At 40.6% G+C, this 23,530-nt stretch overlaps 1 protein-coding gene and 1 long non-coding RNA gene across 2 annotated transcripts in view; one reads left to right on the plus strand and one right to left on the minus strand.

Moving 5' to 3' along the window:
* Positions 1 to 11,387, minus strand: part of PLBD1 (phospholipase B domain containing 1) — a 67,990-nt gene extending 56,603 nt beyond the window's left edge. The window contains exon 1 of the mRNA XM_029206391.1: positions 10,835 to 11,387. Within this exon, the coding sequence (XP_029062224.1) occupies positions 10,835 to 10,934 (100 nt within the window). The 5' untranslated portion in view covers positions 10,935 to 11,387. The remainder of the gene's footprint in view (positions 1 to 10,834) is intronic.
* The window catches only part of LOC114885958, a 64,286-nt gene continuing 52,078 nt past the window's right edge, over positions 11,323 to 23,530 (plus strand). Inside the window, exon 1 of the long non-coding RNA XR_003791222.1 lies at positions 11,323 to 11,441. This is a non-coding gene — a long non-coding RNA (uncharacterized LOC114885958). The remainder of the gene's footprint in view (positions 11,442 to 23,530) is intronic.

Below are 23,530 nucleotides of genomic sequence, written 5' to 3' on the forward strand. Positions count from 1 at the left end.
ATAACTGATTCATGAAGAATCAACCTCTAGGCAGCAAAACTGTAAGTAGGTATTTTAGCTCTCACTCCCTCCAGAAATCAGAGCCTGGGATTGTTGATGAAAGGAGAATTATTTGGGGAAGTGCTCCCAGAGAACAGGAGTAGGGGGCCAGGAGAGTGAAACAGGGAGGGAGGGAAAGCAGGAGGGTGCATTTTGAGATGGTCCAAAGAGGTGTGCAGAATAAGCCTCTGAAGATTCCATCCCAGGGATGGAAGAGGGAGCATTTATCCAACTGCTCCCATCCCACATAGGTCAAAGGGAGTGTTAAATGAGGTGTTAAATCCTTCACTCTCAGGTTTGCACATGCTCCAGTGCTAAACAGTTATGATTTCGGAGGAGCTCTGAGGTAGAAAGCAGGGGGCTCCTGCAGTCTGGCTGAGGTGAGGTGCTTCAGCTTATATACGAGAAACTAGAATAAAAGGCAGGTAAGAAGATGTGAGGTGGGATGAATAATGTGCCTGATACACAAGGCAGGTTGAAAGGGATTAGTTTTTTTAAAAAAAAGAGCTTCAAGGAAACAAAATACTAATACATAAAAATGCTGGAGATTTGCTTGGCTCTGGAATGATCTCTTTCCTTCATCTCCTAAAAATGTACCTATTCTTCATTGCTGGCTTAACTCAGAGTTCTTGCCAAAAGTCTTATCAACAGAAAGTCAACTTTGCCCCATTCTGATTCGGCACTCAGCTCACCGCTCATCTAGATCACTCTTCAGTTATATGTATTTGTGTGTATTTGGTCCAATAAATTTCATTACAAACTTCTTAAGAATGAGGGGTAGCACCTTAAATCTCATTGTATTGGCTCCTTTGGGCTTAACACAATGCTTTATTATATGGCCACGTAAATCCCCAACTTTCACACTGGCTGGAGGGTCACCATTGGAGACAGATTCACATCACATCTACAGTATATTAATTCTTAATTTCTAATTGCAGATTAGAATTTTGATATCTTAGGTCTGGTTTGAGTAACTCGACACTACCTTATATTATACCAAGACTGAAGGACAAATTTCAGAGCAAGCCTGTCTCTCTCAATCGAGAGACTTGCACAATTTTCCCCAAGAAGATGATAACATATCTGTTGTCTATACAGACAGAGAGTTTCAAATTTTAGACTCAAGTTTCCTCATAATTTCACTACCTCTATTAGTTTCATTTTTTAACCACATTAAGTAAATTCCTGTTTCACAGTAGTACAAAAAACCTACATAATAACATTATTAATACATTTTCTAGCCACATCTTAAAGCCAAATTATCAAAAGATTGTGAAATATAAGTTGTAGGAGCAACTTGAATCTTCTCTATTAAAAAAAAAAGGTGAAACAAATGCATTTTTTAAAAAAACTCTTAAAATGTTAAACAAAATTAATCCCTTGAGATTCATTCCATTATTGTTGCTACTACCTTTTTTGCTATTTCAATAGTAATGCTTTGAAATTTGGAATCCAACAAAACATAACAGGTGACAAAAGTAAAAATAATGTCTAAATAAGTGTGAAAACTAAAGTTTCTATTTTGCGTGTCAGAACCAAGACCCAAGATGAAGTTCACGTGATAAACAGTTAATATATCATGGAAAGTAAATCACCATGAAATAGTTACTTAAAATGTTCTACCTCAATTTCAATACTGAAAGAAGATCTTTTAAATTTTCTTCCAGAGAAAGTTTTTGATCTTTGCTATCAGATTCAGGACCAGGAAACAAAATTTAATAATAAAGATTCATAAGTACTTCTCCCAGAAATTCTTCTGGAACTTATCTCTTTGAAAAAAAAAGTTTTTTGCTAAGGTCTAATCAATAAACGTGGTGTTACGCTTGTCTCTGCCCTGTCAAAGTCTACAATAAATGTTCAGTCAAAATATGTGTAGGTTAATCTTTATGAGAGAACCTCCCTAAATTTTCTCAAAATATTCCAAACTCCATGTGTCCCACACTAAAGTCACCCTGTTCCCAGTCCTCAAAAAAGTGCCTTTTCCTTTAGTTCTCACCTTGATAAAGGCAAGAAACATCCACCACTTTGATCTGGAAGTCATCCCTCCTGGCCATTTACCAAGTCCTCAGGCTTTTATCTATTTCCTTTTCTTCCCTATGTATCACTTTAGATGAGGCTCTTCCCATTTCTGGAACTTATCTTGTATACATTCTTATAAGCACCCTAGTATAGAGCTTGGATTGGTTCACGATGGTGGAGTAGAGTGGGCATGCACTCACCCCTTCTTGCAAGAGCACCGGAATCACAACTAACTTCTGAACAACATCAACAGTAAGTCATTGGAACCAACCAAAAAAGATACCCACATCCAGAGACAAAGGAGAAGCCACAGTGAGAGACTCCACTCTTGGAGGGCACACACAAAGGCCTGTGTGCATTTGCACCCAGGAGAAAGGAGCAGTGACCCCATAGGAGACTGAACCAGACCTACCTGCTAGTGTTGGAGGGTCTCCTGTGAGGGGGTTGGGGGGGGACAGCTGTGGCTCACCACAGGGACAAGGACACTGGCACTGACAACAGCACTTCTTGGAAATACTCATTGGCATGAGCCCTCCCGGAGGCTGCCATGCCAAACAGCCTGTAGGCTCCAGTGCTGGGTTGCCTCAGGCCAAACAACCAAGAGGGAAGGAACACAGCCACATCCATCAACAGACAAGTGGACTAAAGTTTTACTGAGCACATCCCTGCCCACAAGAGCAAGACCCCATAAGGTTAACAGCTGATCTTTCAGCAGAAACTCTGCAAGTCAGAAGGGAGTGGCAGGACATACTTAAAATGATGAAAGGGAAAAACCTACAATCAAGATTACTCTACCCAGCAAGGATCTCATTCAGATTCAACAGAGAAATTAAAACCTTTACAGACAAGCAAAAGCTAAGAGAATTCAGCATCACCAAACCAGCTTTAAAACAAATTCTAAAGGAACTGCTCTAGGCAGGAAAACAAGACAAGGAAAAGACCTATAATAACAAACCCAAAACAATTAAGAAAATGGTAATTGGAACATATATATCAATAATTACCTTAAATATAAATGGATTAAATGCTCCAACCAAAAGACACAGACTGGCTGAATGGATACAAAAACAAGACCCATATATATGTTGTCTACAAGAGACCCACTTCAGACCTAAGGACACAGAGACTGAAAGTGGGGATGGAAAAAGATATTCCATGCAAATGGAAATCAAAAGAAAGCTGGAGTAGCAATTCTCATATCAGACAAAATAGACTTTAAAATAAAGACTATTACAAGAGACAAAAAAGGACACTACGTAATGATCAAGGGATCGATCCAAGAAGAAGATATAACAATTGTAAATACATATGCACCCAACATAGGAGCACCTCAATATATAAGGCAAATACTAAGAGCCATAAAGGGAGAAATCGACAGTAACACAGTAATAGTTGGGGACTTTAACACCCCACCTTCATCAATGGACAGATCGTCCAGACAGAAAACAAATAAGGAAACATAAGCTTTAAATAACACATTAGACCAGATGGACTTAATTGATATTTATAGAGCATTCCAACCAAAAGCAGCAGGATACACATTCTTCTCAAGTGCACACAGAACATTCTCCAGGATTGACCACATGCTGGGCCACAAAGAGAGCCTTGGTAAATATAAGAAATTTGAGATCATATCAAGCATGTTTTCCAACCACAACACTATGAGATTAGAAATAAACTACAAGAAAAAAAGAAACTGTAAAAAACACAAACATGTGGAGGCTAAACAATATGTTACTAAACAACCAATGGATCACTGAAGAAATCAAGGAGGAAATCAAAAAATACCTAGAGACAAATGAAAGCACAATGACCCAAAACCTAAGGGATGTGGCAAAAGCAGTTATAAGAGGGAAGTTTACAGCAATGTAATCTTACTTCAGGAAACAAGAAAAATCTCAAACAACATAATCTTACACCTAAAGCAACTAGAGAAGAACCAACAAAACTTAAAGTTAGTAGAAGGAAAGAAATCATAAAGACCAGAGCAGAAATAAATGAAATAGAGATGAGCAAAGATCAATGAAACTAAAAGCTGGTTCTTTGAAAAGATAAGCAAAACTGATAAACCTTTAGTAAACTCATTAAGAAAAAAAGGGAGAGGACTCAAATCAATAAAATTAGAAGTGAAAAAGGAGAAGTTACAACTGATACCACAGAAATACAAAGGATCATAAGAAACTACTATAAGCAACTGTATGCCAATGAAATGGACAACCTGGAAGAAATGGACAAATTCTTAGATGGTACTGGCACAAAAATAGACATATAGACCAAGACTGAACCAGGAAGAAACAGAAAATATGAACAGGCCAATCACAAGCACTGAAATTGAAACTGTGATTAAAAAACTCCCAAGAAACAAGTCGAGGTCCTGATGGCTTCACAGGCGATTTCTATCAAACATTTAGAGAAGAGCTAACACCTATCCTTCTGAAACTGTTCTGAAAAATGGCAGAGAAAGGAAAATTCCCAAACTCATTCTATGAAGCCACCATCGCCCTGATACCAAAATCAGACAAAGATATCACAAAAAAAGAAAATTACAGGCCAATATCACTGACGAACATAGATGCAAATATCCTCAACAAAATACTAGCAATTCGAATGCACAATTCATTAAAAGGATCATACACCGCAATCAAGTGGGATTTATTCCAGGGAATGCAACAATTTTTCAATATCTGCAAATCAATCAGTGTGATATACCACATTAACAAATTGAAGAAAAACCATATGATCATCTCAATAGATGCAGAAAAAGCTTTTGATAAAAATTCAATATCCGTTTACAATAAAAACTCTCTGGAAAGTGGGCATAGAGGGAACCTACCTCAACATAATAAGGCCATATATGACAAACCCATAGCTAACATCATACTCAACAGTGTAAAGCTGAAAGCATTTCCTCTAAGATCGGGAACAAGACAAGGATGTCCACTCTCACCACTTTTATTCAACATAGTTTTGGAAGTCCTAGCCACAGCAATCAGAGAAGAAAAAGAAATAAAAGGAATCCAAATTGGAAAAGACGTTAAACTGTCACTGTTTGCAGATGACATGACACTAGGCATAGAAAATCCTAAAGACACTACCAGAAAACTACTAGAGTTCATTAATGAATTTGGTAAAGCTGTAGGTTACAAAATTAATACACAGAAATCTGTTGCGCTTCTATACACGAACAATGAAAGACCAGAAAGACAAATTCAAGAAACAATCCCGGGCTTCCCTGGTGGTGCAGTGGTTGAGAGTCCACCTGCCAATGCAGGGGACACGGGTTCATGCCCCGGTCTGGGAAGATCCCACATGCCGCAGAGTGGCTAGGCCTGTGAGCCATGGCCGCTGAGCCTGCGCGTCTGGAGCCTGTGCTCTGCAACGGAAGAGGCCACAACAGTGAGAGGCCCACATACCGCCAAAAAAAAAAGAAACAATCCCATTTACCATCACATCAAAAAGAATAAAATACCTAGGAATAAACCTACCTAAGGAGGCTAAAGACCTGTACTCTGAAAACTATAAGACACTGATAAAAGAAATTGAAGACGACACCAACAGATGGAAAGATATACCGTGTTCTTGGATTGGAAGAATCAATATTGTCCAGATGACTATATTACCTAAGACAATCTACAGATTTATTGCAATCCCTATCAAATTACCAATGGCATTTTTCACAGAACTAGAACAAAAAATCTTAAAATTTGTATGGAGACTCAGAAGACCCCGAATAGCCAAAACAATCTTGAGAAAGAAAAATGGAGCTGGATGAATCAGGCTCCCTCACTTCAGACTACACTACAAAGCTACAGTCATCAAAACAATATGGTACTGGCACAAAAACAGACATATAGATCAATGGAGCAGGATAGAAAGCCCAGAAATAAACCTATGCATCTATGGTCAATTAATCTATGACAAAGGAGGCAAGACTATACAGTGGTGGAAAGACAGTCTCTTCAACAAATGGTGCTGGGAAAACTGGACAGCTACATGTAAAAAAATAAAATCAGATCATTCTTTAACACCATACAAAAAAATAAGCTCAAAATGGATTAAAGACCTAAATGTGAGACCAAACACTATAAAACTCCTAGAGGAAAACATAGGCAGAACACTCTCTGACATATCTTTTTCGATCCATCTCCCAGAGTAATGGGAATAAAAACAAGAATAAACAAATGAGACCTAATTAAACTCAAAAGCTTTTGCACAGCAAAGAAAACCATAAACACAATGAAAAGACAACCCACAGAACGGGAGAAAATATTTGCAAATGATGTGACCGACAAGGGATTAGTCTCCAAAATATACAAACAGCTCATGTGGCTTAATATCATCAAAACAAACAACCCAATCAAAAAATGGGCAGAAGACCTAAATAGGCATTTCTCCAAAGAAGACATACAGATGGCCAAGAGGCACATGAAAAGATGTTCAACATCGCGAAGTTTTAGAGAAATGCAAATCAAAATTACAGTGAGATATCACCTCACACCAGTCAAAATGGCTATTTTCAAAAAGTCCACAAACAATAAATGCTGGAGAGGGTGTGGAGAGAAGGGAACCCTCCTGCACTGTTGGTGGGAATGTAAATTGGTACAGCCGCTATGGAGGTTTCTTAAAAAACTAAAAATAGAGCTACCATATGACCCTGCAATCCCACTCCTGGGCATATATCCAGAGAAAAACATGGTTCGAAAGTATACACACACCCCAATGTTCATTGCAGCACTGTTTACAATAGCCAAGACATGGAAGCAACCTAAATGTCCATCAACAGAGGAATGGATAAAGAAGATGTGGTACATACATACAATGGAATATTACTCAGCCATTAAAAAGAATAAAATAATGCCATTTGCAGCAACATGGACGGACCTAGAGATTGTCTTACTGAGTGAACTAAGTCACAGAGAGAAAGAGAAACATTGTATGATATCGCTTATATGCGGAATGTAAAAAGAAATGATACAAATGAACTTATTTACAGAACAGAATCAGACTTAGAGAATGAAGTTATGGTTACCAGGGGCTAAGGGTGGAAGGAAGGGATAGCGAGGGTGTTTGGGATTGACATATACACACAGCTATATTTAAAACCAGTAACCAGCCAGGATCTACCGTATAGCACAGGGAACTCTGCTCAATGTTATGTGGCAGCCTGGATGGGGGGGTAGTTAGGGGGAGAGTGGATACGTGTATGTCTGAGCCACTTTGCTGTGCACCTGAAACTATCACAACATTGTTAATCAGCTATACTCCAATATAAAATAGAAAGTTCAAAAAAAAAGATACCACATTAAAAAAAACTAGTATAGAAAGAGCACAAGAAAATGTTTGAGTTCACACAGAGCACTGTCTTCTTTTGGGTCTAAAACACTAAGACAATGGGAATGAGCTGTAGGAAGACTTAGTGAGTCTCAGAAAGACAGAAAAGTGTTGGGAAATTTTAAAGCAGCCATGGTTAATAAAAATTGCACTGTGGCAAAAATAATCAAGATGATTTCAGACAGTTATAACCCAGGAAAGTGTTTTCTGAAACAGCTGCTTTATGTGCTGGTACGGACCCCAATGTTAGGCCATGATTAAGAAAAATTTCTGTTCTTATAACAATCTTTTTGCAATCCTTTTGCCTTATCAAGAGATCCACGATGCCTTTTCAGAGAAAAGCAATTCCAATAGCTGGTCAATTTTATAGCCCCTACTATGTGCCAGGCACTGTTCCTCACAACAAACATATGATATAGATATTATTATAATACCCATTTTACAGATGAGGAAATTGAGGCATGGAGAGGTTAGATAACTGACCGAAGGTCATGTGGTTAGTAAGTATTGAAGCCAGGATTCAAACATAGGCAGTCTGGCTCTACAGCTTCTGTTTTGGAATTCCATCATATCTCTCTAATACTTGACTTCCAAGAATGAAGACCTGCCATAGAAAGAGTGAACACATGGAGCAACTTCCTCAGGGAATCTGGAAATAAGAAAGTTCTCAGAGACAAAGGATCAATTGAGATTGGCCTCAGCCATAGGTCTGCTACATCAGTTAAGGAGACTGAACAATTCCCAGGACTGTAAACTCCTCGACAGCCACATAAAGGGATTAGCCTCTTTAGAGAGGCAATCTGTTAGTCTCACGTGGCACTGGTGAGTCATGGGAGAGTGGAAAAGGAGTTGGTGACCAGGTTTTTGGGCAAGCAGTGTCCGGTAAGCAGGACCCATGGGCTGACTGAAGTGTCCAGTCCTAGTGAGATGCAGATGAATCAGGTCCCCAGCCTAAGAATCCCTGATATTGTTTTATCCTGTGTAGTTTGATTGCAGTGAGGATGTGCCTGGAGCAGGCTACACAAATAACCAGTCTGATAAAAATGAACAACAATTAGTATTTTGATGAATAGACGTGTGTTTATTAGGACAAATCAGCTTCCTTGTATCTGATCAGCTCTGGAGAACTGGAAAGAATGAAGTTCTGGAGTCTAGCCCTGCAAGTCCCAGGGCCAGATCTGGAACCAGTTTTACAAGGCACATGCCACCTTACGAGTCTCTTGGCAACCAACCCACCTCTTTCCCTGGTGACAACCTGACTGCACTATACATACGACTTAGAAAAACTGGTAATTCCCTGGTGGTCCAATGGTTAGAACTCCGAGCTTTCACTGCCAAGGGCTCGAGTTCAATCCCTGGTAGGAGCTGCAAGCTATGTAGCAAAAAAGAAAAGAAAAGAAAAATTATACAAGACATCCTAAAAACACAAGTGGGGCTTGAAAGTCTGGAAAGATAAAGGCAATGCAATTATATGTCTGAAGTCTTTAATAGTTTGAAATATATGGCTAGGATGAATTGGTAGTTGTTTGCCGATTTCTAGAATAATGAAACTACAACGTAACTTTCAAAAATTAAGGAAGTTGGTTTTGGATAAAGAGGTGTATGTTAGCAGATATAAAATTCATTCCAGGGGGTTGAAAATACAATCCCTTTAGTGTTTATTGGGCACTCGTTAAATGCTGAGTACTGAGCTGGGCATTTCAGAGAGAACATGGAAAGCAAGGGGTAGCAAAGGCCCCATTTTCTGCCCAAAAGTTGTTGGCAGTCCAGCAGTTGAGGGTAAGATAAAGACCCCAAAAGCTGCACTAGAAAACAGGTTAATATGGGTGGAACAAAGAAAACAGAGATCGCATCTTTTGAGACAGTCGGGGTGGGCATCACCAGTCATTCCTCAATGCCATGATAAGACGTCTTTCTGGATTGCTGGGCACAGTGCCATCAGGATCAGTTGCAGCAGAAGTTCCCTCACTCTTTGCCTTGACTCCCTCCACCTGGCATGGCTTCAGCTTCTTATTTGGGGAACTCAGTTTAAGAAGCTGTTTCTTGTCGGCTGATATTTTCTTGAATAAACGGTGCCCCATCTTCAGAAAAACAAGGTCTCCACCTCACTCCTCAGGCTGCCCCTCACATCTACAGAAACATTTAAAACAATCCCAATAATCCAAAAGAAGAACAGAAAAGGGAGAGAAGATTCCGCCAGCACTCCAGACACACAAGCCATTTCCAGGGCGCTCCCTAGCCTGTCCCAGGTGTGTCCTAATGAGTAGTCTCAATGGGCTAAGGGGTGGCATGGGGACTCCACCACTTCCAGAATGTGCAGGCAAATCACGGGTCAGGAGCCTGGGATTGGTCACTTCTGAGCTCAGAAGCCCAGGCAGCTTCAAAGACTGGAAATATTTAAGAATGATAAGTGGGCAAGTTGCGAAAGCAAAGGCCTTGAAATCTGGACTGCACACACTTGCTGAAGGAAGGTGGAGGAACAAGAACCAGTAGGTGCTTTTAGGAAGGGGTTGCTCTCCCAAACCCCACCCTAGTCTTTCACAAGGTCAGCACAGAAAAGGGATTAGGAAATAAAATGAAATGAATCCCCTCTTAATATTACTTTTCAAGTCTTTCAGGTTTTTTTTTTTTAACTTAATGTTGGTTTTACTCATTGGGAAAGAAAGTGACAAAGCCCAAACTTTTTTTTTTTTTTTTTTTAGGCAAAGGGTCAGTGTCAATACCTGTAGGAATAAAACAGTTTTAAAACCTGTTTCACTAAGAGGGGAGTAGTCAAGTAAATGGCCTTTTGCATTTCAGCTCTGCCTTCATTGGCTGTGTATCTTTATGCAAATTACTGAAATCTCTCAGTCTCAAACTTTCTCATCTGTATTATGGGGATAATAAGCCTACTTAGGATTGTAGTGAGCATTATATGAAAGAACACACATCCTTCCGCACGCTGCCTGGCACATATCAAACTTGACAATACCAGGCTGCACTTCTCATCATTTTAAACCAAAGTCATTGTCAATTAAGGCAAAAAAAAAAAAAAAAAAAAAGTGGCATTCTGGGATCATACCTCTCTATGGTGCGAATAAATATATTCAGATGTCCTTTGGCTGACGCTTTTAGGACCAGCCAAGGCTCAGCAAAGCCAAGAGTCGTGCAGGAGCGAACCGATTTGTCTGCCAGGAATTCTGGCCAGCGCTTCTTAAATTCGCAGAAGCACACACCCTATGCCCTCGTCGGGGGCCATCCCCGAGCTCCAGCAGGGCTGGAGCAACCGAGGCAGAAGCGCGTTCCTTGGCGTCCACCCAGAAACCAGACGGACACACCCGCGGGAAGTAAACTTGACCCGACTCTGGAACTCACCGAGCGGCGCGGGCTCAGCGTGGAGCGCGCGGGCGTCCAGGGCCCCTCCCGGCGCCCCCCGCCCGGGCTGCCCGCGGGGCGCGCTGCTCACCTGCCAGGCCCGACGGCACCACGGCGGCCAGAAGCAGCAGCAGCAGCAGGGCCGGCGGCGAGAGCAGCCCGAGGCTCCCGTCCGGGCTGCGGCGGGACATCGCTCGGCGGCCGCGATCTCCGCTCGGCTGGACCAGGCGGCTGTTGGCAGAGCGGTTCTGCTGCCGGTGGTGGGGCGGAGCGATGCAGAGGTTGGAGCGTCCTTAACTTTCCTCTCTCATGAGCCCGGCCTGTTTGGGGCTTTTAGAGGCGAGGAAGGCTCACGTGGCCTTGAGGACAACCTTCGCCCTGCTGGGCCCCAGTCGGGGAAGGGCGGGACCCTTCTGACCCTCTAGCGCCCTGTGGGCAGGGCTGAGACAGTTCACCTGCTAAACTTCTGGGGCCTGCCGAGGCTACGTGCTGCTTTCCCCTCACTCGTCGGGCGGTTTGGCGGCCCTGGGCTGGAACAAATCAGTTCATGTCCACACGGCTAGCCTCTAGGGCCGACCACTCGTCTGCAGCAGCTGGGAGGAGACCCCCTGGCCGTGGAGAAATGCATACCCCTGCCTACACGCAGCTCCGATTCTTCGCCATTCTGGAGAGGTCTTCACTGGTCCTTCTAACTCCAGGTTAGTGCCCTTCCATCTCAGGCTGTTTAACCTAAATCCGTTGACTGTTGCTCTAGACTTTGGATCGTTTGCTTCATTGGCTGGATCCACCACTGGCGAGTGATTCAGACGGGTCTGAAACCAGATATATCTCCAAACCCCCTGTGAAGTCCCCATTTCTGTGCAGGATCAGTTGAAAGAGACATTGTGAAGTCGGCAGAGGGTGCCCTGGGTGACATTGTGAAGTAGGCAAAAGGCATTTTATTTATTCAGTAAGCATCTGTTGAGCCCACCTTTTGTGTCAGGTACCAGTGATATAAAGACCATTAACAGCATGTCTATGACAGGCAAGTAGGGATAAAACTGTATAAATAAACAGGTACTGGAAGCTGACGTTATCGCCGCAATAGAGCTCTGCTTAAGGGTCTGTGAGGGAACCCAGCTGGGGGCCTAGACACCCCCTTCTTCTCCATCTTTCTTCCAAGCTTAACTGAAGTGTTAATGGGAAGGGAGGAAAAGAGGCACATTTCCTAGAAGGGGAAACACATTTGTAATCGCTAGAAAAGATACAGAACAATTACATCAACTCTCTGTGCAAAATGTTAAACACGAGTCCTAAGTCATAATTTTGTTTGGTGACAACACCTATCACAGTACTTGGATGATAATATCATGTAATGAATAGACATGAATGAAGGAATTGAGGACACTGTAAAAATTGCAATGTCCATTTTTCTTCAAGTTAGAAAATAATAGTGAAGGAAAATTATGAACATTTTGATTGTGCCATGTCGAGAAGAGAGCTACAATAGGACATTCAAGGAAGTCAGAAAGTAAGTCAGAAAGAGGAAAACAAATATCGTATATTAACGCATACATGTGGAATCTAGAAAAACGCAAGGCAGAAATAGAGACACAGTTGTAGAGAACAAACATATGGACACCAAGGGAGGGAAAGCGGAGTGGTGGTGGTGGGATGAACTGGGAGATTGGGATTGACATATACACACTAATATGTATAAAATAGATAATTAAAAAAATTTAAAAAGGAAGTTGTGCCACCCCAAATATTTCAGTCATACTACCCTCCACCACCCTCCTTCACCTTATAACCCTTCCAATCCAAGAAGCAAGTGGTTGGATGTGATCACGTGTAAGATGCCTGATGCGAACTACGAGAGACACTCATTCATCTATTATTTAGTCATCAAATACTTGCTGAATTCCACGTTCCAGGCACAGAACAGTAAACAGGACAAAGTCCCTGCCCTCACAGAGCTTGCATTCTAGTGGGGGAAGCAAGTTATACATGTAAACAAATTAAGTGGATCAGGGTTTATCAGCCTCAGTACCGTGACATTTTGGACCACGCAATTCTTTGTTGTGGGTGTGGTCCTACGCATCCTCTGGTCTTTATGCACTGGAACCTCCCTCTAAGTTGTGACTATCAAAAACGTCTTCAGTCATTGCCACACATTCCCCTAGGGAGCAAAGTTGCCCTCAGTTGAGAATCACTGAATTCGAGGATGATAAATCTTGCCTTCTTTAAATTGTCAGTTTACATAGCCAGGAGGGAGATGAGCAGCTAAACTCAGCAAAGCTGAAGGGAGGGGGACCAAAGAAGACGTTGACTGTGCAATGTTTTTATCACTTCTGTAGCAGATAGACACGTGCGGTTTGGGCTACTTACCACTCATTACCCAGTTCCTATTACCAATTTTTCATGAATCTGGACCCTATTGGTTTTGGAGTTTCAGTGAACAAGGGAGGAGATATGTTTCCACCAAGAGACACAATAACTGTTTCACTGAATTGGAATTTTACATTTCTGCCTGGCCTTTATTGGGCTCCTGTGAAAGAAACAGGCAAGAATAGGATTGTAGTGTTGGTCAGAGTGAGTGAGCCTGACAATTGAATGAATATAGCATTGCTACTCAGCAGGAGGGGGCAGTAGAAGGAGCTCAGGAGAGTCCCTTGTATCACCATGTCCTCCTGAAAAGGTTAACTAGAGCGCTGTCACCTCTCCTAGGCCGCCCCTCCAGTGACTCAGGCCCCTCACTCCGATGGGCAAAGAACGCCAACCAGCTGGGATGCTGGCCCAAAGCAAAGGGAACAGGAAAAGAGAAGTCATGAATAACTACAGCTGGGGGACCAGTTGTAGAAACAGAGACAGTGGCCTCTGTCTATGTTTCTTCCCTTGCTGTAACATATATGTGGTGGATTCAAAATTTTACAGTTCCAGAATAAAATGTCCATCATGTAAATTTGGTTTTTTTCCAAAAGGTATGATTAGCTTAGCTTCAAACACTTATCCATTGATGGTAGAAATTTGAGAATACCAAACTTAAGGTTCCTCAGTCTCATTTGGGCTAAATTCTAAGCAAACTTCACCTCCTCCTTATTCTTTCCCCCTTTCCTGAGGCTGATCGTCATTTCAGGGGCTTATGTATTGACTGGGCATTGAATAGGAGGCATCTATTCTGTGAGCCATCTTCTTGGCTTGGTGGCCTCCAGTGAGATGAAGTTCATCTCTTCCGTCCTCCTTGTGGTACAACAGTGGCAGGAATCCACTGTTGACATCTGAGGCTCTTGGCCTCAGGTCTGGATTCCTATGTGCTCTGTGTATTAGTTAGGTAATGACAAACTCCCCAAGTTCAATGGATTAATGCAACCAAAATGTATTTCTGACTCATATTCCAGACCAATGTGGGAGTTGCTTAGTTGCTGGCTTTCTTTCGTGTAGAAATGTAAGAATCCAGTGTCCTTTCACCTGTGGTTCCACCATTCTCTAAGGCAGATGTTCTAATCTTTCCTCGCTCATATACTGCCCCAAGCGTCTCAATAATACATTCTTGGGGCTGCAGGCCCAAAGAAATATCTAACAGTTTCTTTCATTAATTAGTTAGGGCCAAACAATTTAGAAGTAGTAATTTACTCGGTGTCCCAGATGGTACTATGTTTTCCTCAAAGATTTATAATATCTCAGGTGCCCCCTTTAGTTCACTGTGGTATGTCCTACTGATAATATTATTTCCTGTGAATATTTAGTATATCCTAGGTACCCCTTGTGAATTCATTGTGATTGTCAAACTGTATGCAGGAACAATCACTCGGGGTCTTGGAATGTTTTCTTCCAGCCAGAGAAGGGGAAAAAATATGGGAAAATTCTCCTGCTTCATTCCACTGGCGATAACTAGACATACTGCCACACCTAGATGCTGAAGAGGCTGGGAAATGCAGCCTCCAGCTGGGATGTCACCTCTCAGTACGGAAATAAAACACATTTTTTTGGAAGTCAGCCAGCTGTTTTTGGTACTCTTGGCAACCTCTCCAACCAGACTTGGATTCTGCTGGGTCCTCTGGCTCACTATCAGACCCCTCTGAGCCCTGTGGGGGAGTGTGTGGAGTAGGGAGTCAAAGATACTCCGACTTGGTGTGTGTCAGCCAGTCTCCCCAGATGCCACCTTCGGTCATTGCTTGTCTACAACTCAGATGTCATGTAGGAGATGTAACTCCTTGCAAGTTCATGAGCTACATCCTGGAAAGTTTAAACATAACCTCCTCTGCTCTGGTAACTCTAGACCTAACTGGAGTTCCTATTACCAAATGTTCCCACATCCTACCCCACCCATCAAATAGGCAACTCAACCCCTAGAGGAAGGATGGCGCTGGTCCTTGCATCAAACTGCTGTGTATTTCTCTTAACCACTCTTCAAACTTTTTAGTTGCTTGGATAAGAGTTATTATACATCCTTATAAATTATTACCTTACAAACATTTATTATCTACTAAATACCTTATTATATGTCCTTATTCCAATTTATTGTTCTTAAATATACTTTATGGCCTTTTATTTCAACTGTGCCTTTTAAGTATCCAAGCCAAGCTTTTGAATATTTCAAAACATTTTTCTTTCTCAGGTGCACAAACCTTACATTTTAATGGCTTTGAAGATTTTGGTTTGTGTCTACGCAAGACCACAAATTTTACTCTTTGGTCTTTTTGTTTTCTTCTTCCTTGAGCAATAAGCCTCAGCCTCTTAGAATTAACCTAGTAGTGCAAAATTTACTAAGTTAAACATGAATTTCTCAGAAGAAAAGTGTGTAGGGTAATATTTTAGACTACTATTCAACTTCTCTTCTGTGTATTTACTTCTGTAGTTAATTTTCCCTTTCTTTTTTGCTCTTTTCCTCCATTTTTGTGTGTGTAGGTTGTTTTGGTAGTTAAACTGATCATTTGGTACTTGGGGATCAGAATATTGAGTTCAAATTGCTGCAGAACCAAAGAAAAAAATGGACATTCCTCAGAAATCCTGGGCTCAAGCCTGATGCCTGTGGAGCTTGTTTTGGTGACTTATTTTTTTTAATTAATTGATTTATTTATTTTTGGCTGCGTTGGATCTTCTTTGCTGCACGCAGGCTTTCTCTAGTTGCGGCAAGCGGGGTCTGCTGTTTGTTGCCGTGCGCGGGCTTCTCATTGCGGTGGCTTCTCTTTGTTTCGGAGCACAGCCTCTAGGCGCATGGGCTTTAGTAGTTGTAGCACGTGGGCTCAGTAGTTGTGGCTCGCGGGCTCTAGAGTGCAGGTTCAGTAGTTGTGGTGCATGGGTTTAGCTGCTCCACGGCATGTGGGATCTTCCCGGACCAGGGATCAGACCCATGTCCCCTGCATTGGCAGGCGGATTCTTAACAACTGCGCCACCAGGGAAGTCCCTTGATGACTTATAATGCAATTCTGTACTGTCTGCCTATCCTCTCTTCGACTCATTTGCTCGTGCTTTAAAAAAGCTGCAATCCATTATAATTTCCAGACTGCAGGTGTCTTGTAAATTGGGTACAGAAAAGTGGGGCTGCCATTGGTCAGTGATCGTAAGGCCACTAGCATGTCTTGGCTTTGGGACAATGGTATAGGGGTGAGATGTGAATCAAGCATGGGCTGACTGAAGCAGAAGGAGCAGAGGTTAAGAGAGAAGTTTCTGTACAAGTTGAATACTAATTAGATGGTTTATTTTTTTATTTTTTTTTCTACAGATGACAACTATACACTTTTTACCCTGCTGATAGGCATCTTGGTCTCCATCTTTACTTCCAAAGAGGCTGAGAAAGGCACTCCTGAATACTTGTGGGGCCAAGAACATTTTCTGCATTGTTTAAGGGATGTAATCTTTTTTTGCCTGACAGCTCTTTTTTTTTCATGATTTCTCTTTTTCTACCTCTTTTCTAAATTAAATGGCTATATCCTGGAGTAGCTGCCACCAAGTTCCTCAATTTACTTTTCTTCTCCCAGTCTTAATATCTTAGCATTTTCTCCTCATTCTACAGACAGAAGTACAAATGCCAAATAAAAACAATTAGCAAAACACAACCCCTTCTTAGTGGTGTTTAACCTTGACTACGGATGCAAAATATTCCTGTGTTAAATGTCCCCGATCTTCTTTCAGGTTATAAGGAAGGATTTAAGCCTGAATGGTGTGTAACAATGAATAAATGAAAAGTGCTTGATCAGTATTTGGTGAGTCGAGTTTGCTATTGATAATTTTCAAACGAAGAGAGTAAGAACACAAATCAGAGGCAGTTAATTCTTGGAAAGTGGCTACAAATTAACATGTAAATATAACCCGGGGTCAAAACTCAAGGTAATGCTACTTGGAAAAGATCCTAATTCAGTCTAGCTGAGTAAATCAGATGAACATCTCCTGGATACAGGGAATTTTGATATAAACTGTGCATATCAATCTTTCAGAAAACTGCAGTTTGAGAAGGGAGTTCTGAGGAGTGTTGCCAAGAGAAATTTGAATACTGTCTCTGTTGAGAAACATACACTGTCTGCTAGCTCTTTCAATGTAAAGATTTCAATTTAAATCAGAAACAAGAACTAGAACTCCACAACATGGAGTCTGAAAAATATTGCAGACCGAGGGGAAAGGAACATCACCCTGAAAGCTCAGATTTCTAGAAGCTCCCAATTTTAGGCACCCAAAGGAATTTTAGAAAAAAAATTTAGCATATTCTATAGGATATGAGAAAATGGCCTCTCTTTCCCAAGAGAAGAATGTTTATAAAGAAAAACAGGTTGAAAAGAAAATGCATGAGATGAAAGGGGAGATGGATAGAATAAGAAAAGGCTGATAGAAAACTAAAAATTTCATAGTAGAATTGATATTTCCATTGGAGGCTAATAGTAAAGAGGAGGAATTGACACTGTTGAAAATTGAGTCAGTAATTTGAAGGAAAAATTGATGAAGCCCTCCAAAAATTAGAGGGAAAAGATAAAAAGGAAAAGGAATGTCAAGGTGAGAGACACAAAAGAATTTAAAGTCCAGCCTAAGAATGATATTCTTACTGAAGATTAAATCAAATTAAATATTGAATAGAATAGAAGCACTGATCAAAACACTATCAAGAAAACTTTCCTGAACTGAATAGACAAACCTTAGTGTTTTTTCCTGATATGATGTGATGGGAGGTGCACAACATCACCTACGTAGTAGTCTTGGCAAAAATGTTTCACCTAAGTCAAATCATGGGGATCACATTTGGCTGGGGCTAGCTTCATAGGCACATGACATGTTCAGTCAAATATACCCCATCTCTCAAGCCTAAACCCATCAGTCTATGGGCCCTGGTCCTGGAGGTTAAACCTTTACGTTTTAGGCTTATCAAAACCTTTGCTCAACAAAGGTAAGTCTCTCCCTAGGGGTAACTGCATACCAACTATTAAGAAAATAGTAGTCTCTGAATTGGTACATAAGGGGGAAAAAAAAAAAGGAATTGTGAACGTTCCAGTGAAGGGAAAGTGGAAAATGTTACCTGCAAAATAGTAAAAATCAGATTGATGTGGCCGTTGAAGAACCATCTGCAGACTGTTGAGAGAAAACGTTGTGACCGTGAAATTTTATACTGAGTTAATTTTAGTTCATGTGTTATGGTAGCAAATGTTTAAGGACTCAGAAAATAGAACTTCTATGAATCATTTTTGAAAGAATTACTTTGATATACTTAGAGAAGAATTTAGAAAAGAATCTTTCAGTCAGTTTAATAACTTCAACTCCCCACATTTAGGAATTGAGTGGGTTCTGTATTCTCAGGTGGATTCTTCAACCTAGGCAGCAGCTTGCCCTTCAGTGATTCCATTAGCAAGACTGTGTTTTTTTCTGCTTCCCCTTCTTGCCCAGTGACACAAGGTGTATTTCTCAAGCTGCATTCTTCACAGTACAACCCAGATTGAGTCCTTGCTGTGGTTGATAACTTGTTGGTGCTTTCCTGTTCAGCACTTGCTACCAAATAATTTGGTTGAAACAGTATTTCAACAAGAATTACATAACAGAAGCAAAGTTGCATAAAAACCATAATGGCCATTTTCATCGCCAAGTAAATTGAGCAATGATTTTCTACATCCTGACAACTCCTCTTGAATAGTGCAGCATGTTTTTAAAAATTGGCTATGAAAAGCAAGTGACTCAGGGGCAATCTATCAGCAGTCATGAAGCTCATTCTCTTACTGTTCTTCTAGGGAATGATCAATATTTTTAATTATGCTTAGGCAGTGTGGGTCCTTTGGCTGAGCTAAACTAGGATTCATGTTTGGATGTGTCTGGTGAATGCATGAGTCCACATGTATCCATCTGCCTGAATTGGGTTGTACTGAGGAAGGAAACTGGAAAAGTAGGTTTGTGTGTGGGCAGCTGGGGGAAAGCAGAGCAGGTGGAGAGAAGGATTAGGGGATGGAGAGAAAAGCATGGTGTCTCTTCCATAATTTGCCTGTGCTGTTAACTTGGTTTCAGTTAAGGGGTTTCAGGCAGAAGCAGAAGAAACAGATTTCAAGGAGTTTTTGGATACTTGGGGCCATTAGAGCTTTGTTCTGATGCCAGATGACAGCATGGGCCATGGAGTGGAGAAAAAAAGCACGGCTTCCACTAAGTAAAAACTGCATGGGGAGCCCAACTGCATTGACACTGTTAAGATAAAGTGGATATATATGGAAACCCTACGGTAATGCTATGAAAAGAGTCCCAAAATGAAATAGTTTAATATCACAGACACCCGTTTGCAAGGTTAATGAAATGAATAATGGTGACCGGGGGGAGGAAGGGAATCAATTGCAAATTGTATGATAACCAAGTTTGTTTTACTGCATGCATGTTTATATATACATTGTTATATACCCAAATGGATATTATTTTTAAATGGGGTTGGGGAAGCGAAGCTGGCTAAGCAAAGGAAAGAAGGGGGAGGGGATACGGGGACATGTGTATGCATATGGCTGTTTGGCTTTGTTGTGCAACAGAAACTAACACAGCATTGTGAAGTAATTATACTCCAATAAAGATGTATAAAAAAATTAGGTGGGCATATTATAATGGATGTCTCTGTATGGTGGGCTTGGGGGTGATTTTTCCCCCCACCTGTCAGTATTTTCCCAAAATTCAATAACAAGAATATGGCAGCTTTCTCATCTAAACTTTTAATTTTGCAATATCCATAGGAAATATCATTTTATATTAAAAAATATTTGAAGGTGTCTTGACTGAACAAATCCTCTTACTAGATTTGAACTAGAATCAGGAGTTTTAAATTGACTATTGTACACGTTGACACATAAAGTATATTTCAGATCAAGCCTTTTCACTTTGAATAAACGCTTTAACAGTTCCATTCATATAATTTTCGTAGTTGTTGTTATGCTGTTTTTTCAAAGCCTTTCGATGGCCAGAAGCAAAAGCTGGGTGTATGAATCATCTAGGAAGCATTTTCAGAATAATCATGGTTGCTTAATGTCCTGCTATCAATCTGATCTTCTCTGGGCTGGGATTTCAAAAACCTCAGAAGACTTGAACTTCCCCTAGCCTGTGTTGTTGAAAGTTACCAGCCCATATGAGAAAGTTGAAATTTCATAACTTAGCCTTAGCAATATGACTCTATATGCCTTTCTATCTCATTTTATCTTTCCTGGGTGAACCCCCTCCTGCTTGACCACTGGATCTGAAATATCTTGCCCTTTCTTTCTATTTTTGATGAGATTGTTCTCCTAGCTTATCCCTTTCCTCTCTTCCTTTCCAAACAATCTATCATTTAAGGGTCAGCTCTAGGCCCAAATCAGACACCTTCAAATAAGCATTTTGGAACACCTGGTAAAAAGTAAGTTTATGCTAGATACTGTAAGAGTCCCGGTTAGAAAGTTTGTGGCTACTGTCTTGGATTAAGAACTCACTATCTTGTAGTGGGATTTAGGTAAGAGCACAAATCACTACAATGCAAGACAGAATAATACTAAGTGCCATGCAAGTAGGAGTTCTGTAAGTTTCAGAGAGGGAGGAATGAGCTCTACTCTGAAGCTGCTTTCATCTATGTTGAACTTTTCCTTCCCTGAACTATTGTTGCACTTATTATTTATACCACTAATTTTGGCCCTTATTCTCTATTTCATGTGTGTTTTATGTGTTTGTACTTTCCTTAAACACCTTGAAATCAAGGGAAAGTCATAAATGAATTTTGTTTTCCCCCAGAGTAGCCCAAAACAGTAGGGTACCTGGGTTGTATGGAATTGAATTCCAGCTTAGGTGGATTACATAACAGTGTGGAAGACAGTCATGCAATCATTCCACTGGAGTAATGACTTTAAATGCCCCAAGCTTTAAAAAAGAGACTCCACTAAGTCTCTGCAAATAAACAATGAGCTAGGTAAGAGCAATGAGCTTGCTCTTTGATCTCCAAGATTGGTCCCTGGCTCTTCCTCTCAACCACGTTTTGCTTCACTAGCTTCACATATGTATTTACATTCTGAAGCTCTTAAGAGAATGACGCTCTGCCTTTTGAGCCATTATGTTTTCCATCAAGCAACTCTTGTTGACACTAGGATCTGATGGCCTAGGGAATGACTTATTTTTGCTTCCCTTCTTATCCTTCTTACCTCCCTTATTCTTTTTTCTTTTCTTTTGGCTGCACCACGTGAAATACAAGATCTTAGTTCCCCGACCAGGGATCGAACCCGTGCCCCATGCAGTGGAAGTGCAGAGTCTTAACCACTGGACTGCCAGGGAAGTCCCACTTTATACGTTTTAGATATAGGACTTTTACTAGATATTAGATATGCAAAGTTATCTTGCAGTCTATGGCTTGTCTTTTCATTCTTTTAACAGTGCCTCTCAAAGAGCAGAAAGCCTTAATTTTGGTGAAGCCCAATGTTTTCATCTAGAAGTTTTATTTACAAATTAACTTTTGTACACTATGCAAATTTTGTACACTATTACAAATTAACTTTTGTACACTATGCAAAATTTGGTGAATGTGTTTCTTTCCTGCCTCCTTCCCTCCTTTTTCCCCTCCCCCGTCCCTGCTCCCCTGCCTTGTTTGTTCATTTTCTTCCTTGCCAACTCCTTCATCGTGGTTATGCCATTAATTTGTAATACATCTAAGTTCCTTTATCACTGTTGTTATTCCAGTTTTAGTCTGTCCTCCCTCCCTAATCCTGGTTTATAAATTATATATATTTTCTGAGTAGATGAAACCTTTACGTGTTTCTAAAGGTCAGGACATAGAATGTTATACTCAGAGAATTGTCACGCCTCCCCTCCCCTCCCTTTTATCTTGCTCCAATTCCCACATGTTTTTACACTCCATCCCCAGTATCATTAGGTTTTGGTTAATCCTTCCTGTTTCTTTTTTTATAAATAAGCTGATATACCCATTTTTTCCTTTTTTCTTACTGAAAGATATCATACTAAATACTCTTTTACACTTTGCTTGTTTCACTTAAAAATATATCCATGAGCTATGGGAACATATGTATATGTATAACTGATTCACTTTGTTATAAAGCAAAAACTAACACACCATTGTAAAGCAGTTATACTCCAATAAAGGTGTTAAAAAAATGCAAATCGAAACTACAATGAGATATCATCTCACACCGGTCAGAATGGCCATCATCAAAAAATCTAGAAACAATAAATGCTGGAGAGGGCGTGGAGAAAAGGGAACACTCTTGCACTGTTGGTGGGAATGTAAATTGATACAGCCACTATGGAGAACAGTATGGAAGTTCCTTAAAAATCTAAAAATAGAATTACCATACAACCCAGCAATCCCACTACTGGGCATATACCCTGAGAAAACCATAATTCAAAAAGAGCCATGTACCAAAATGTTCATTGCAGCTCTATTTACAAAAGCCAGGACATGGAAGCAGCCTAAGTGTCCATCAACAGATGAATGGATAAAGAAGATGTGGCACATATATACAATGGAATATCAGCCATAAAAAGAAGTGAAATTGAGTTATTTGTAGTGAGGTGGATGGACCTAGAGTCTGTCATACAGAGTGAAGTAAGTCAGAAAGAGAAAAACAAATACCATATGCTAACACATATATATGGAATCTAAGAAAAAAAAAAAAAGATCATGAAGAACCTAATAGATAGCTAGTGGGAAGCAGCTGCACAGCACAGGGAGATCAGCTCGGTGGTTTGTGACCACCTAGAGGGGTGGGATAGGGAGGGTGGGAGGGAGGGAGACGCAAGAGGGAAGAGATATGGGAACATATGTATGTATATGTATAACTGATTCACTTTGTTATAAAGTAGAAACTAACACACCTTTGTAAAGCAATTATACTCCAATAAAGATGTTAAAAAAAATATATATATATATCCATGGCAGTTCATAGAGACCATTATTTCTTACAGCATTTTCTGGATTACCATAGCTTTTAAAAGAGTTTTCAATGTATGGGCATTTAGGTTATTTCCAATATTTTGCAATTACAGACAAAGGTGCAATGTGCATATCTATTTTCATATTGTTGGAAGTGTATCTTTAGGAGATCCTAGAAGTGGGATTGCTGGGTCAAAAGGTAAGTACATGGGTAGTTTTGTTATACTAACTTGTTTGCCAAATTCCCCACCAAAAGGATGTACCTGTTTGTATTTCCACCACCAAATAAGAAAGTGCCTGCTTCCACAAGGTCTTTTCAACAGAATGTGTACCAATCTGACAGGTGAAAGTTGGTATCTCAGTATTATTTTAACTTACATATCTCTATGAATAAGTTTGAACATTATTTCATGTATTTGAGTCATTTTTGTATTTCTTTTTGCTAATTATCTGTTCATAGCT

Source organism: Monodon monoceros, unplaced genomic scaffold (genome assembly GCF_005190385.1).
Source record: "Monodon monoceros isolate NGI ecotype Baffin Bay Population unplaced genomic scaffold, NGI_Narwhal_1 Super_Scaffold_6, whole genome shotgun sequence".
NCBI classification, from domain to species: Eukaryota; Metazoa; Chordata; class Mammalia; order Artiodactyla; family Monodontidae; genus Monodon; species Monodon monoceros.